General features: G+C 52.2%; 1 protein-coding gene across 8 annotated transcripts in view; it reads left to right on the plus strand.

The window, feature by feature from the left end:
• The first annotated feature begins 4,707 nt into the window (after positions 1-4,707).
• KDM2B (lysine demethylase 2B) overlaps positions 4,708-14,409 on the plus strand; it is a 93,868-nt gene continuing 84,166 nt past the window's right edge. For 3 of the 8 annotated variants that reach the window (XM_036448912.2, XM_036448913.2, XM_045585574.1), the window contains exons 1-4: positions 4,711-5,057; positions 6,199-6,343; positions 9,143-9,221; positions 11,235-11,281. In XM_036448912.2, the coding sequence (XP_036304805.1) occupies positions 5,025-5,057; positions 6,199-6,343; positions 9,143-9,221; positions 11,235-11,281 (304 nt within the window). In that variant the 5' untranslated portion in view covers positions 4,711-5,024. Of the gene's footprint in view, positions 5,058-5,401; positions 5,486-6,198; positions 6,344-9,142; positions 9,222-11,234; positions 11,282-14,409 lie in introns of those variants that run through there. The other 5 variants (XM_036448910.2, XM_045585572.1, XM_045585573.1 and 2 more) reach the window with 4 other exon arrangements.

The following is a 14,409-nucleotide window of genomic DNA, read 5'->3' on the forward strand; positions in this document are numbered from 1 at the left end:
TTTGCTTGATTTTGAACCCTAGAGCATCAAAAAAAGGTGACTAAAATGTAATTCCTTTTTGAATAGGCAACATATTTACATAGAACAAAATTCAAAAGGTACTACAGCATATAAAATGAAATAAGTCTGTAAGGTTCAAAAATCAGGAAACACTAATGCATGCATGTGGTAAAAATTTCATTCTATACCAAACAAGTTTTCTTCCCTTTTGTTTTCCCCATTTAATTTTTTTTTTTTTTAGTAATGAGAAAGGATCATTTATTGGCTGACTCCTGCACGTCCCCCACTGCGGACCAAGCCCACAACGCAGGCATGTACCTTTGATCGGAATTGAACCTGGGACCCTTCAGCTCGGTGGCTGACACTCTATCCATTGAGCCAAACTAGTTAGGGCTTCCCATTTAAAAATTTTTTTTCATTTTTTATAGAGAGGGAGAGGGAGGAGAGGAAGAGAAATATTGAATAGCTGACTTCTGCACAAGCCCCTACCAAGTATCCAACCGAAATCTGGGTATGTGCCTTGACTGGGAATTGAACCCGCCACCTTTTGTTGTGTGGGATGACACTCCAACCAACTATATATATGTGTGGGTGTGTTTTCCTATTTCTTTCCAAAGAAAATTCTGTGCATATAAAACATATGTAGATATAGCTATATCCCCTTGCTTAACGAAAGTGGTAAGCACAATTAAGTATTAGTATTCTGCACCTTGTTTTGCTATAAGGCTATGAGACCATTCCTTCCCTATCAGTATATACAGAGCAACGTTATTCATTTTAATGATTTAATAACATTTCATCGGGCATACAAATGGCCCAGGAATTACTTAATCCGTTCCCCAACTTTTAGGTTGTTTTCAATCTTTTTCTGTTTCGAACAGGGCTACAATGGCTTGCATCTTTGCGTGTGAGTCTATCAGTAGGAAATATATCAGGAAGTGGTTATCCCATGCTAAGGCTTCCCGCCCCATCACCCCTTACCTGTTCTTGAGAAGTTTGTCAGATCCAGGCAGGTGGCACAGTCTTGTATGTAACTGTCATGCCCTGGTGCCTATGTTGCCATGCTCTCGGCAGGCACTCAGAGTGAGAGGTTTAAGGGCTAACACTGCAAACATTCACACTGTACCAGATGGCCCCTTCTAGGAAACCTTTGTAGATACCCTGGGCCCCTCCCCCCAACTCATCATCACAATACTCCATTTTCTTCATTCATTCCACAAATATTTGCCGAAGGTTGATGGGGGACCCAGTGCCAAATCAGACCATGCCCTAGCCTGGTAGGGGAGTTGTGCCAAATTCTGGGAAACACTCGAAATCTGCACTGTCTTATAAGGTAGACATAGATACATATAACTATTTAAACTTAATTACAATGAAATAAAATTTAACACGGGGTTCAATAGCCACATGTGGCTAGAGGCTCCTGTGTGATCACAGACAAAAAACATTTACATCCACAGCCCTGCAGAGAGGCAGAGTGGTAAAAAGCCTATAGGCTCTGGATTCCTACAAGCTCGGGGTTCAAGTTCTGCCTGCTATTTCCCAGCTGTAAAATGTGGGCAAGTAGCCTGAACTCTCTTTGAGCCTCAGCTCTAAAAGGGGGGCACTACAGACCCTCCTTCACAAAACTTTGATAAGGATTCAGAGAGAGAGCAAAGGCGAGTGGCTTAGCTCAAAGACAGAGTAAGCTCTCCAAGATCAGGAGCGATTGTAATTACATATAAGTATGATAACAGCTTCAATTTCTAGCAGTTTGAAAATCCTGAATTCTGAGGGTTCCATTCAGTATCACCCCTTCCTAACTAACTAATCGGAGCTGGTTCTTCTATCCCCCCAGTCTTAAATCACAGAGCTGTTCCATCAACCTTCGATGAATGAAGAAATGAATGAATGGGGCCAACACAGAATCTGACTGGGCTCCTGTAAGCAGGAGCAGGAGGGTCCAGGAAATCATTATGATGATGTTTTAAATATAGCTGGCCTGGTCTTCCCCCCACCCCTCCCTCCTTCCTGCAAGAAAAAGTACTTCTCTTGGAGAATTACCTTAATCTTCTTTCTCTCACCTACTGCCCACTCCTCTGGGACAATTAGCCAACACCAGGAGCTCAAGGGTCTCGGCCCTTCCCCCTTTGGCCCAAAATTGCCACCTCCCCCACTTTGAGCAAATGCCTGGAATTCTTTCAACAGTAGGACAAAGCCTTTCATCTGCCAATTACTGATAAAGGGAAAATGCAAATATCGCTGCGGAAGGTTATCCATCAAGGGCTCAACGTTTATTGAGTGACCACTTAGGACCAGGCTGCAGGGTAGGCTTTCTGGGGGAGTCCGAGGGGAACAAACCCCTGGGCGGCCCATTCTTCTCTCTGGTCTTCAGTTTCCTCGGGGTTTGTAAAGGGAGGGGATTAAATTAGGTAACTACTCTAACCGTTCCCACTCTGACAAGCCAGGAACTGCTCCTCGGGGTGATAGATGGACTTAACTGTTTTCACCCTAAGGTGCCTTGTCATCGGATCTTTTCCTGATACCACTTTTTGGGGACCCCCATGTGGCCACATGGGGAGGAGAAAAGAAGAATTAAGATCAAGCCTTCTATGTCAATTTTCCTTTTTTTCCCCATGACCCCTCCAGTCCATGTACCTTCCTTTGAACATGTTTGTTTCATGATGTGGGAGCAGTAAAAAGCACGTGATGTGCGAGGCCCCCCTTTGAGCCCCAGCAACCCCGCTTACAAGCTGTGTGATCTTGGGTCAGTGGCCTTGCCTTTCTGAGTAGAAGCTTCCTCCTTTGCAAAATGAGGAATTGTTGTGATGACTGCTGCCGCACTTCAGAATAACAAGACTGTTTGCCTTAAAGGGTTCTAACGAGAGAGGAGGAAATAAAATGGTCCCTGGTTCTCGCTAGAGGCGGAAGGCAAAACCCTTCTCCCTCCCACTGAGTCACAGTGAAACAAAGTTTTTGATGTTTGCCCGCTAGCAGACTTGGGTCAAAGTTACGTCTAAGGAGTCTTTGGCGGAGGTGGGGAGAGAATACAGAAAGACAGGGCAGGAAACTTGAAGGTGCGTGAGTGGGAAGCCGTCTCTTCAGGTGACCAATAGGAGCCGATGGTGCACATCCAGTCTCTGAGGAGGGAAGCCACTTCCTCTCCACACGTCTGTCTGATGGCTGTGTTGACGTGGGGATGATAGGAGGGTAGAGCAATCTCCAGAATCATAACTTCCCTTAGCTTCAGTTTCCCTTTCTGCAAAATGACCTGCCCTAGCAATCACCCAAGGTTGGTGGCAGAAAAAATACAATGCTGACAGAATGGGAAGTATTTGTACTATAAGCATCTATGAAGTGCCTTAACTTATTTTCCAGCCCCGTGTCATCTAATTGTTATATTTACCCCCAAGATCAGGCCTACACGGCCTGGAGGATTGTTTAGGGCCAGCTTTTCTCACAACCAAAGTTGACCTGACTGTTCATTTAGGATTTCAGCTTTGGGGGTGGTCACAGCCAACCAGGTCTGTGTGGACAGGGAAGCATACCCAGGTCTAATGACACTCCATAGATGTACAGAGGGTGCCCATATCTCCGCAGAGAAGCCTTATAGGATTAATCAAGGGGACCCTGAGTTCCCTGTCCCACACCCCAGAGAGCCTTGCATCTTTCCGCAGACTTTTCTCTTATAAATGGCCGATAAAGGCTTACCCTCCGCCTGTTTGCAGCTGTGTTAGGAGGCGCCAGATCCATTTCTCTCGGTATTTCACTCCTGAGCCTCTATTTCCTCCTGTTGGCGAGCGCAGGGACCTTTAAAAAATGTTCTCAACTTCTGTTCCAGGGCTCACCGCTTAGCAAAGCACAGGACTCCACAGGCGCGGGCAGAATGAATGAATGAAAGGCAACTTCTTCCGGTCAGCTCGGATCTGAAAAGGCGCTGGTCTGGCTGCATTTCCTGCACGTGTGTGTGTGTGTGTGTGTGTGTGTGTGTGTGTGTGTTCATATCTCTTGAGCCCGGGAGTTTAAAAGTTACGCAGTTCGTACAGGTATGGAGCTGTGCTCATTTCTTTCCGAGCCCCCAAATCTTCCTCCTGATGGTAGGTCCGCCTATGGGAGGGTCTAGGAGAATCGTCCCCACCCAAAAAGAAATGACTTGCAGCAGGAAAAAATATATATATATTAAAAATGCTTTGAATTTCGCTCGGCCCCGTAGGTAATGGGATGGGGTGGCTGAAGGAAGAGGAAGGGTCGCCCGTGGACAAGAGGGGGGCGGGGAGCAGGAGTTGAGCTAGGGGTCATCTTTTGGGGTGCCAAGCCCCAGGGGCTTTCGCGCCAGCTTGCTCTTTCTTGCATTTCCGTGCCTCCCACTGAGGCCAGCCGAGCAAATCTGCACCTCTTCCCCCACCCCCTCCTCCTCTCTCCTCCTCCTCCTCTCTCCCTGCCCCGCCATCTCCGGGATGCGCCCTCCGCTTGCAACTCAGCCTCCAAAAGTCAGCTCTGCACACAACTCCCCGGCGGCGGCGGCGGCGGCGGCGGCGGCGGCGGCGGCGGCGCCTGCGTGCAGAGGCGCACTCGTGACCCAACAACAAAACAGCGATGCCAGGGCGCTAACGGCGCCCGGTGCCTCCGGGGCGCCCTCCCCGCCCCAAACCTCTCCCGGCCGCCGCCCCCGCTCCCCTCACCCCCGCCCCGGGTCCCAGGCCGAGTGCCGCCCCCCCCCCCCCCCCTTTTCCCCTTCCCCAACCCCGAGCCCGGCCGCGGGCTCCGAGCGCGATCGGCAACAATGTTTACGTTCCGGGGATTATGACGTCGACGCCCCCCCCCCCCCTACAACTGCTGAAAATGGTTTCCTAGGACTTTGCAAACGGATCCGCTTAAGTGTTGGTGCAAAACTTTGCAGACCTCGGCTGCTCTGACTTTGCTTTATTTATTTATTTTTATTTTTTGGGGGGATTTGTTTTCTTTGGTCTCCTCTCCTTACCCCCCTCCGCCAAAATGCAGGGGGCAGGAGTGTTGACAATTAATTGGTGAACTCTCCTAAAAAAATGGAGGCAGAGAAAGACTCTGGAAGAAGATTGGTGTGTAGCTTTCCCCCTCTCCCCCCAACCCCCCCATCTGTATCTGGCATAGGATAGATCTATTTTTGTTGCTGCTGTTGTTGTTGCTGTTTCTTGCTGTCTTTTCCTTTCCTTTTTCTGTTTTGCAAGAGGACCGGAAAATATAAATATATATATAATAAATTGCATGCAAAAGGAAGCCAGCAGCTTACTCCTCCAGTCCCTTGTGAGGCTCAGCGTCTCAGACACTTCAAGGGCGAGGTGGTAGCGGGGAAAAGGCGGAGAAGGGGAGCTGCGCGGGCTTGGGGTGCGCCCGGGATCCGGGGGGCTGCGGGATCGGGCGCCGGGCGCTGGCGGGAGGAGGAGGCAGAGGATGCGGGGAGGGACGGGGGAGTCTCCTTAGGAAGTGAGTGTGCGCGCGCGCTTATGGGGCGATGAGGCAGCTGCTGGTGCGTTTTGGGGTCTCGGGATGGTGGGAGCTTTGTGGCGGGCGGGCTGCCTCTCTCCCACTCCAGCCCAGAGCCCCCCCTTCCCACCTCTTCTCCTTGCACCGGAGGGCGGTCGGCGGGGGCAGCTGGGGTCTCAGTCCTTTCATTTCGGCTTCCCAGCTTTCCCGGTAGGTCGGGGGCGGCTCCAGGCTCAGCAATGCCGCCGCCGCCGGCCCCGGTTCCGGCTTCCCGGCTCCGCCGCCGCGGCCGCCGGGCTGCTGTGAGCGCCGAGCCGGGCGCCGCCGGGCTCCACCCGGGGCCTAGCAACGCCCCGCCGGCCCGGGCGCCGAGCCCCCCTCGCCGGTTACATAACCAGGCTCCCTCCCGGCCGAGTGGGCAAGACTCACCCCCTCTCGGGAGTGGGGGTTGGGGGGGGCAAGGGAGAGCCCCAGATGCCCCCTTCCACGGCCTCCAAAGATGCCGGAGGGGAATGCCCTGTCTGTGTAGGGCGCAGGCAGGCAGACCCTGGGGGTGCGGCCCCTCTCCTGATCCCCGTTTCCAGCATCTTGGGCATCTGCGCCAAGTTGCTCGGGTGGGTGGCAGCGGTGGGGTGCAGGGGATGCGCGGCTTCTGCACCTGTTGGAGCCAGGCCCCTTGGGGAGAGGCGACACCCCCCCAGGACCCCCCAGTAACGTCCCCGGGGCTCTCTCTCTGGCTTGGGTGTCCCCCCGCAGCGCCCGATTGACCGCCAGCGGTACGACGAGAACGAGGACGTGTCGGACGTGGAGGAGATCGTGAGCGCCCGCGGCTTCAGCCTGGAGGAGAAGCTGCGCAGCCCGCTGTACCAGGGGGACTTCGTGCTCGCCATGGAGGGCAAAGGTGAGGCCCCCGCCCCGCGCCCTCCGCGCCGCGGGCCGCGCGCACGTGGGGAGGGAGCTGCCGGCGGCCCGGTTCGTATTTCGCGCCCGCGTCCCCCGTTCCAGGGGATCCGGTGACGACACGAGGCCGAGCACTTGGGGGGGTGGGGTAGGGGGGTGGCAAGAGAGGAGGGCGGGGGACGAGAACCGGGGCCGGCCGTGGGCCTAGGCCCGGCCCGCGCCCACCTCCAGTCCCAGGGTGGGCAGAGGCAGGGGTCCGGCCGGCAGAGGGACCTGGGGACGGACGGATGGGCGGACACAGGGGAGGCGGGTGCGTCGCTGGCTGCCCCTTCCGGAGCCGGCCCGGCTCTTTGCGCGCTGCCCGGCTGGGGAAGTCTGACTGGGGGCGAGGGGCCCCCCAAAGCCTGAAGCCTCCCAAACCCTGGCTATGGCCCGTTAGGAACTGGCGCTGGGGGCCCTCAGGGAGCATTGAACGAGGGGCCTCCTCAGGCCTGGGGTCTACGGAACCCCATCGCCTGGGAGAGGGGGGGCTGTGCCAGATTGGAGCAGGGTTCCGGTGGACTCCCTAAGGTGTTGGGCGGAGCCCCCACTTAGGCCCGAGGCCTCTAGCCCTGCAGCCCTGACAGTTTGAAGTGGGGACTAGGGGTGCGGGAGTGACAACCCTCTGGCTTAAGGCTGAGCTCCCTGCTCCCTGGCCCTTTAAACTTGGGGCAACCCCTCTAGGATACGGGGTGTCTTCTGGGGCCTGACACCTTGAGAACTCTGGCCCTCTTGAGAGCCCTGCCAGTTTAAAGCAGAAGTTGGGGAAGCCTCTAGGATTTTGGGGTGCCCCCCAGCCTGGTACCAGGAAGGTGTCTGGCTGAGGATGCCCTCTGGGCGTTGGGGTGATGCTCTGGTTAGGGTCTGAGGCCTCCAGAGCCCTGTGGGGTCGGTATTGTGAAGGTGTCCTTGCCTTACCTAGGCATCCACCTCCCTCTGCTCTCCCGGGGTTTGTGAATTTGTCCTCCCCCTTTCAGAGATCCGAGTTCCTTTTCTATCACTCCGTGTCCACGTTGTTTGTCCCCCATCCCCCTGGAAACCCGTTCCATCCGTCCCTCAGTGAGCTGATAGCTGAGACGCCCTCCCGCCCCCCAGGTTCCGCTTGAGTGGCTTGCCTGTGGGGTTAGCCTCTGGAGAGACTGTCCAGGCTTTGCATTTTGAAGTTTCTCTTTTGTGCCCGCTGTTTCCTGGGGCGCTGGGCTTCCGTAGGAAGGGGGAGTTGCAGGGCGGGGTGGGGGTGGGCAGGAATTTCTGCAGCCCGCCTGGTTTTCCTGGGCATCTTTGCAACCCAGGAGCCATTCTCAACTTCATTTGAATTTCCTTAGCACAAATGGGATTTTAATTCCTCTCCTTTCTCCCCCGCCCCTGGCTCTGAGGAGCTGGCGGATCCTATGAGGAAACAGTAGGCAAACTCTTCGCAGTCATGTATTTGTGAGGCATTCTCTGTCCGGGGTCTCTGGCCTGTTGAAGGAAGCTGAAGCTGCCCCCACGGGTGGGCTTGGGGGGGTTGTCCACAAAGAGGACGGGGTTCCAGCAAAGGCAGAGAGATGCCTTGAATCTGCTGTCCAAGCGCCTCTCAAAGGAGAGGGCCCTAGGGTTTCGGTAGTTCATTCAGATCTGGCCCCCGAAACGCAGGGGGGAGGAGCTGCGGGACAGAAGGCGCCCTTAGCCTGGATTCAAAATAGAAGCTTCTTAAACTTCTCTGCCTTTAAATCCTCAGGAATCCCCATTCACTCTGAGCCCCTGGGGATCCGAGCTGCTAAGGTCAGGGCTTTCCCCAGCTCCGGTTTTGTTCTCTCCCTCGCTTCCGAGCTGAGCCGCCGTGGCCTCCTCCCCCTCCGAGTGGCCTCTGCGAACCGTCTCCCTGGGGCAGGCGCTCCTGTGACCCAGAGCCCTCCTGCCCCCCTTCCCATGGGCCAGGGGGGGCCCCGGGCCCCTGCGGCTGCTTCCCTGCCCCGAGGATGTGGGATGGGAGAGTTTATCTCAGCCTCCCTCACCTCCAGAGCTGGGGTGAGGATCTGGGGGTCTGCACTAGGCGAACCTCAGATGGAAAACTGCTGTGAATGTTCTCGGGGTCTCTCCGCGTCCCCGTCGCACGGCCTTCACCTGGGGAGCATCCCTCTGGCTATCCAGTGGGAGCCAGCGTTGCGATGCTGCAGCAGAATTTCACTGTGAAGGCAACAAAGCTGTGCCCGGTTCCCTGGTTATTTTGGCACCGAGTACACAGTTTCCAGGGAAACCGACTCCCCCCCCCCCCCTTCACTATACAGCATATTACAATAAGACCTTCCCCGATGCTCAGCGACAATGAGAATCCTTCTCCAGCCTACTCTCTGGGCCTTCAGATCCTCCCAGGTGGCGTTCTTCAATTTCGCAGGCCCTTTGCTTTCTGAGCTCTGCTGGGGATGAGCTGCTCTGTCCCTCTTTCTCAGCAACGAGCCAGGGCTCCTGTGTGGGGCTCTTTCATGAGGCTCCCTCCCCATCCCTCGCCATCCGTGAGCTATTCATTGACAAGTTCTGACCCATGGGGCATGCCGGGAATGACTGAGTAGGCAGAGGAGCTGATAGTTGGCATGGCTTCTCCCAGACTTTGCTTAATCCATTTCCCTGTCATTTTTCCAGGAGCTGGTGTCTGCCTCTAGGGTAACCCCTGCCCCTTCCTCCATCATTTTTTTTTTTTTTCTTCTCTTAACCAGTTGCCTGTGGTTCTTTTGCTCCTTCATGACTTCACCAGCTTGTTTTAATTCCAATATCCAAACAGATTTCAACTATGAGTACGTGCAGAGAGAAGCTCTCAGGGTTCCCTTGATATTTCGAGAGAAGGATGGACTGGGAATTAAGTAAGTTGCTGCTGAAACGAATTGCTCTCCCCGCTCCTCACCCCAATCTCTCCCTCCCTAACACAGTTTCTATACCTTGGGATGGATTTCTTGTAGCATTTGCTCCATCCATCTTTCAAAACGAGGAAGGCTCTTTCTTCATTATCTGGGGGGGTATAGTATCTCTTTGTGCAAGACCTGACAAAGGGGGGAAAAATCTCTCTAAAGATTGGTCTTTTTCAGAGAAGTCGGGAAAAGAGGATGTAGGGTGCTCAGACAGTGTTGATTTGTCCCCCTGATCCACCCCAGTTAACATACAGCGACTTCCTTAAAGAGAGTGTGCCTCCTGCCCCAAAAAGGGAACTGAGGCAGGGCCTGGACTGGGAAGGATTGGCCAGCCGCTAGGCCCCAGGCAGGGCACCTGGGTACATATATCTTTTTTTTTTTTTTTTTTTAATATGTTTTTATTGATTACTAGACAGAGAGGAAAGAAGAGGGATAGAAACATCAGTGACAGAGAAACATTGATGGGTTGCCTCCTGCACAACCCCCACTGGGGGAATCCAGCCCACAACCCAGGCCTGTGCCCTGACTGGGAATCAAACCGGTGACTGATCCATGGTTTGGTGCTCACCCGCCGCACCACACCAGCAGGGCACTGGCTACATGCTTCTACTCAGACGGTCACTGCGTGGGAATCGGTCTGTTTAAAAGGGTTCCTAGGACACTAGGCCCCTGTCTTCCCCTTTCTGAGCCTGCCCAGCACCTGCCTCCTCACTGGGATTGTTTGGTTTACTCTCTCCTGGAGACCTGTCAGAGCTCCAGGCGCGGAGACATCTGGGAGGCGGCCTGGAAGAACAGGTTTCCGCCCGCCCTTGGGGCAGGGATGGGGAGGAGGCTGAGGGTGTCATCTCAGCCTGCTGCCCTCTCCGGCAGGCAGAAAGCTACGGCTACCAGACTTGCTCAAGCCTCTCATTCCTATGGATAGACATGAAACCTGCAGCATCATTGTTAATTAATAGTGAATGTCACCATAATCATCATCGCCCTCTTGCATTATCCCTGAAGTTGCCCACCCTCTAAGCTCAGAGGGATCCCTTCCACTCTCATTATGCAGAATATTTTTTAGAGGGAGACACAAAGAGAGGGGCACCCACAGTAAAAGAAACATGTGTTTGAATGCCCAGCTCTGGCTCTTACCCTTGACACTACCCTCAGACGTCCCTGGAAAAGTGGGTGGACAGTGGATATTCCCTCTTTTCTGTAGCAATGTGAGTTCAGGAGTCAGGGAGAGTGTGCGTGCTTGGTTTGCCCATCGGTTTGAGAAGGGGCTGGTCAATCACCTTCTCTCTGGATTATCTCAGTTTGGGTTCCCCAAATGAGAGCAAGGACCCAGCCGGGGTGGCTCAGTGGTTTGAGTATCAACCTATGAAATCAGGAAGTCACGGTTTGATTCCCAGGCAGGCAGTATGGGGAATGCAGGAAGCAGCCGATCAATGATTCTCTCTCATCATTGATGTTTCTATCTCTCTCCCTTCCTTTCTGAGATCATTAAAAAAATATTTTTAAAAAATGAGAGCAAGCTCTAGCCGGTTTGGCTTAGTGCAGTGGTCGGCAAACTTTGGCTCTCAAGCCGAGGTTTGCTGCTCTGTTGACTAATGAGTTTGCCGACCACTGGCTCAGTGGCTAGAGCATTGGCCTGTGGACTAAATGGTCCCGGGTTTGATTTCCAGCAAGGCCACATACCTGGGTTGTAAGCTCAATTCCCAGCAGGTGGCATACAGGAGGCAGCCAATCAATGATTCTCTCTCATCATGGATGTTTCTCTCTCTCTCTCTCTCTCTCTCTCTCTCTCTCTCTCTCTCTCTCTCTCTCTCTCTCTCTCTCTCTCTCTCTCTCTCTCTCCTCCCTCTCTGTTCCTCTCTGAAATCAATAAAAATATTTTTAAAAAATGAGAACAAGTTCCCTTGCCCCCAGAATTGGGTTGAACTCTGGGTTCAGGCTTCTCATCAACGTCTGCTCCTCATTTTCTAGGATGCCTGACTCTGACTTCACAGTCCGAGATGTCAAACTCCTAGTGGGTAAGTTGCTTGCTGTGTGTGGCTCCGCGTGGCTGAAGTAGGGGGGGGGGGGGGGGGAGGGAAGGCGGCCTGACCAGCTGCCTGCTTAGGTTTTAACTGCCTCTGACAACAAAGTCCCTGCGGGAGGAGGCAGGAGCAGGTGTGAGCTGCACCCGCGTCATCGTGGGGAACAGGTCAGATTGCAAAGTCCTGAGAAGCTGGATCCGAGGGTGTTTGCCAGCTCGCAGTTTGACCCTAGCCTCCAGCTTGGGTGTCAGCGACCCAACCTTAGATCTCTCCTCTGAGTTTGCTGAGGAGTCGCAGGGTCACTTTCGGCAGGCTTTATGACCCCTGGGAGACTTTCAGACTTTCCAGAGGACGGATTGTTCTTTCTTTCCTGCTTCCTCGGGGCTCCAGGCAGGCCTGGGGCAGGCTGGCCACTGATTGCCCAGCACATGCCGATGAGTGCCCTGAGCACCTGTGGGTGGGTGACTGCTCACGGGGAGCTCCCAGCTCCCGGTAGACCAGGCGGCAGGCGGCATTTCAGATCTCACAGGAAGCCGTTCGATAAGTCCATCCTTCCCAGACAGTGTCTCTCCAGTAGCTCCGACATGGCAGGCAAGTTCAGAGCTGTAGGAAAATTCATGACAGAGAGGATCACTGCCTCGTGGCCGGAGTGATGGGCAATAAAGAAGTCAACAGTTTTTTGTTTGTTTTTTTAATAACTTGTATGGACATTTTTTCAGAAATCAACTGTTTTTAAAAATATGTATCATTTGCCGAAACCGGTTTGGCTCAGTGGTAGAGCGTCGGTCTGCGGACTGAAGGGTCCCGGGTTCGATTCCGGTCAGGGGCATGTATCTTGGTTGTGGGCACATCCCCAGTGAGGGGTGTGCAGGAGGCAGCTGATCAATGTTTCTCTCACGTTGATGTTTCTAACTATCCCTCTCCCTTCCTTTCTGTAAAAAATCAATAAAATATATTAAAAAAATATATGTATCATTTGAAGGGTGACAAAGTCCAAGGAGGAGTAAATCAGAGTAATGAGATGAAGCATGATGGTGCTTCTTTAAAATTTTAAAAAATTTATTAATTTTAGTGAGAGAGAGATTGATTTGTTGTGCCATTTATTTATGCATTCATTGGTTGTTTTTTGTATGTGCCCTGACTGGGGATATTGGGACGATGCTCTAACCAACTGAGCTACCTGGCCAGGGCCTATATGATGGTGTTGTAGGTTGGGGGGTATTCATGGAGGGCCTGGGTAGTGGTAATGTGAAGACATTTGGACAGAGATCTGACTGATGAGAAGCCAGCTGTGGGAAAGAACTTTCTAGACTGTAGGATGAGCAAAGGCAAAGGTCAGGAAGTGTGGGTGGAACAGAAAGAGCGAGGGGGAACGTAGCATGAGAAGAGAGAGATCACAGGGTCAGGTTCATATAGGGTCAAACATTTTTCTAAATATTGAGATAAAATCTCCATACCATAAAAGTGGGAGTGTGCGATCCAGTGGCTTGCAGGATATCCACAGTGTTGTGCAGCCATCACCACAACCTTATTTCAGAACATTTCTGTCCCCCACAAAATAACCCCTTTACCGCCTAATTCCTCTCTGCCTCTGCTTTTTGCCTCTATGGGTTTATCTATTTGGACATCTCCTATGAGTGGAATCATATAATATGTGTTCCTTTGTGTCCAGCTTCTTTCTCTGAGCATCATGTTGTCACGGTACATAAACATTGTAGCCAATGTCCGTACTTACTCCTTTTCATGACTGAATAATATTCCATTGTATGGGCTGACCACATTTTGTTTGTCCATTCTTCAGTTGGTGGGCATGTTGGTTATTTCTCGTTCTTAGCTATTATGATGCTTCCATGAATATTCATGTACAAGTGTTGTTTGGACAAACGGTTTTCTTTCTCTTGGGTATTTAGCTAAGAATGGAATCGCTGGGTCATTCTGTAACTATATTTAACCTTCTGAGAAACTGCCAGACTGTTTTTCAAAGCAGCTGCACCATTTTACATTCCTATTGGCAAAGCATGAGGGTTCCAATTTCTCCACATCTTCGCCAACACTTGTCAGTGTCTATCTTTTTGATGAGAGCCATCCTAGAGGGTGTGAAGTGGTGTGATCTGATTGAAGTTTTGTAAGAGCCCACTCTGGGGGCTGCGTGGAGGATGAAGACAGCTGACCAGTGGGTGTGTCAGATAATCCAGCGTGAATAATTGATCCCAGAGTGTGTCATCTGACACTCAGAAGGGAGGCCGAATCAGCTGGAAGGAGATGGCAATGATGACAGAAGGATCTCGATTAATTGGCAAGGGCTTGCTCAAAGGACAGATTTTTATATAGGGGGGATTAGTGGTGATGGGAAAAAATAAACAACAACAAATAGATTTTTTAAAAAGCAGGGATTCCAGAAGTGCTGAAGGAAGTGAAGATCAGAGCAAAAGGGAGCAAACTAAATGCTGGGATGATGGGATGATGGACCCCATGAATCAAGTCTTGGCCCGGGCAACCCCCTCTGGTGCCTCACCCCAGCCCCAGCCTTTGCTGTTAAACAGCCCTGGCTTGAGGCCCCACTCTGGTAGTTGATGGGTGATTTGGGGAAAGCTACTTAACCTCCCTAAGCCTCGATTTCCTTATCTGCGAAGTGATGCTAATCGGCTAATCGCAGAATCTGCCTCAAGGAAGGACCCTCTATAAGAAGGAATGCATACTCAGAATTATGCTCGATGAGGAGTGCTCAATTAATGGTCCCTGTTACTCTTTTTTTTTTTTTTTTTTTTAATGTTTCTTTATTGATTTCAGAGAGGAAGGGAGAGGGAGAGAGAGAGCAACACATCAATGATGAGAGAGAATCATTGATTGTCTGTCTCCAGCACATCCCCCACTGGGGATCGAGCCCACAATCCAGGCATGTGCCCTTGGCTGGAATCGAACCTGGGATCCCTCAGTCTGCAGGCCAATGCTCTATCCACTGAGTAAAACCAGCTAGGGCCCCCATTATTCTTTATTATAAATGCAGGACATTGGACAGATGAGATGCTCTTTATATGAACAAAGATTAAAGCCAGATTCTCAAATCTGGGGTTCAGGCAACATCACTGTCTTACTACATGGCTTTTGGCCCTTTTGAGGGA

Source organism: Pipistrellus kuhlii, unplaced genomic scaffold, assembly GCF_014108245.1.
Source record: "Pipistrellus kuhlii isolate mPipKuh1 unplaced genomic scaffold, mPipKuh1.p scaffold_m20_p_20, whole genome shotgun sequence".
Taxonomy (NCBI): domain Eukaryota; kingdom Metazoa; phylum Chordata; class Mammalia; order Chiroptera; family Vespertilionidae; genus Pipistrellus; species Pipistrellus kuhlii.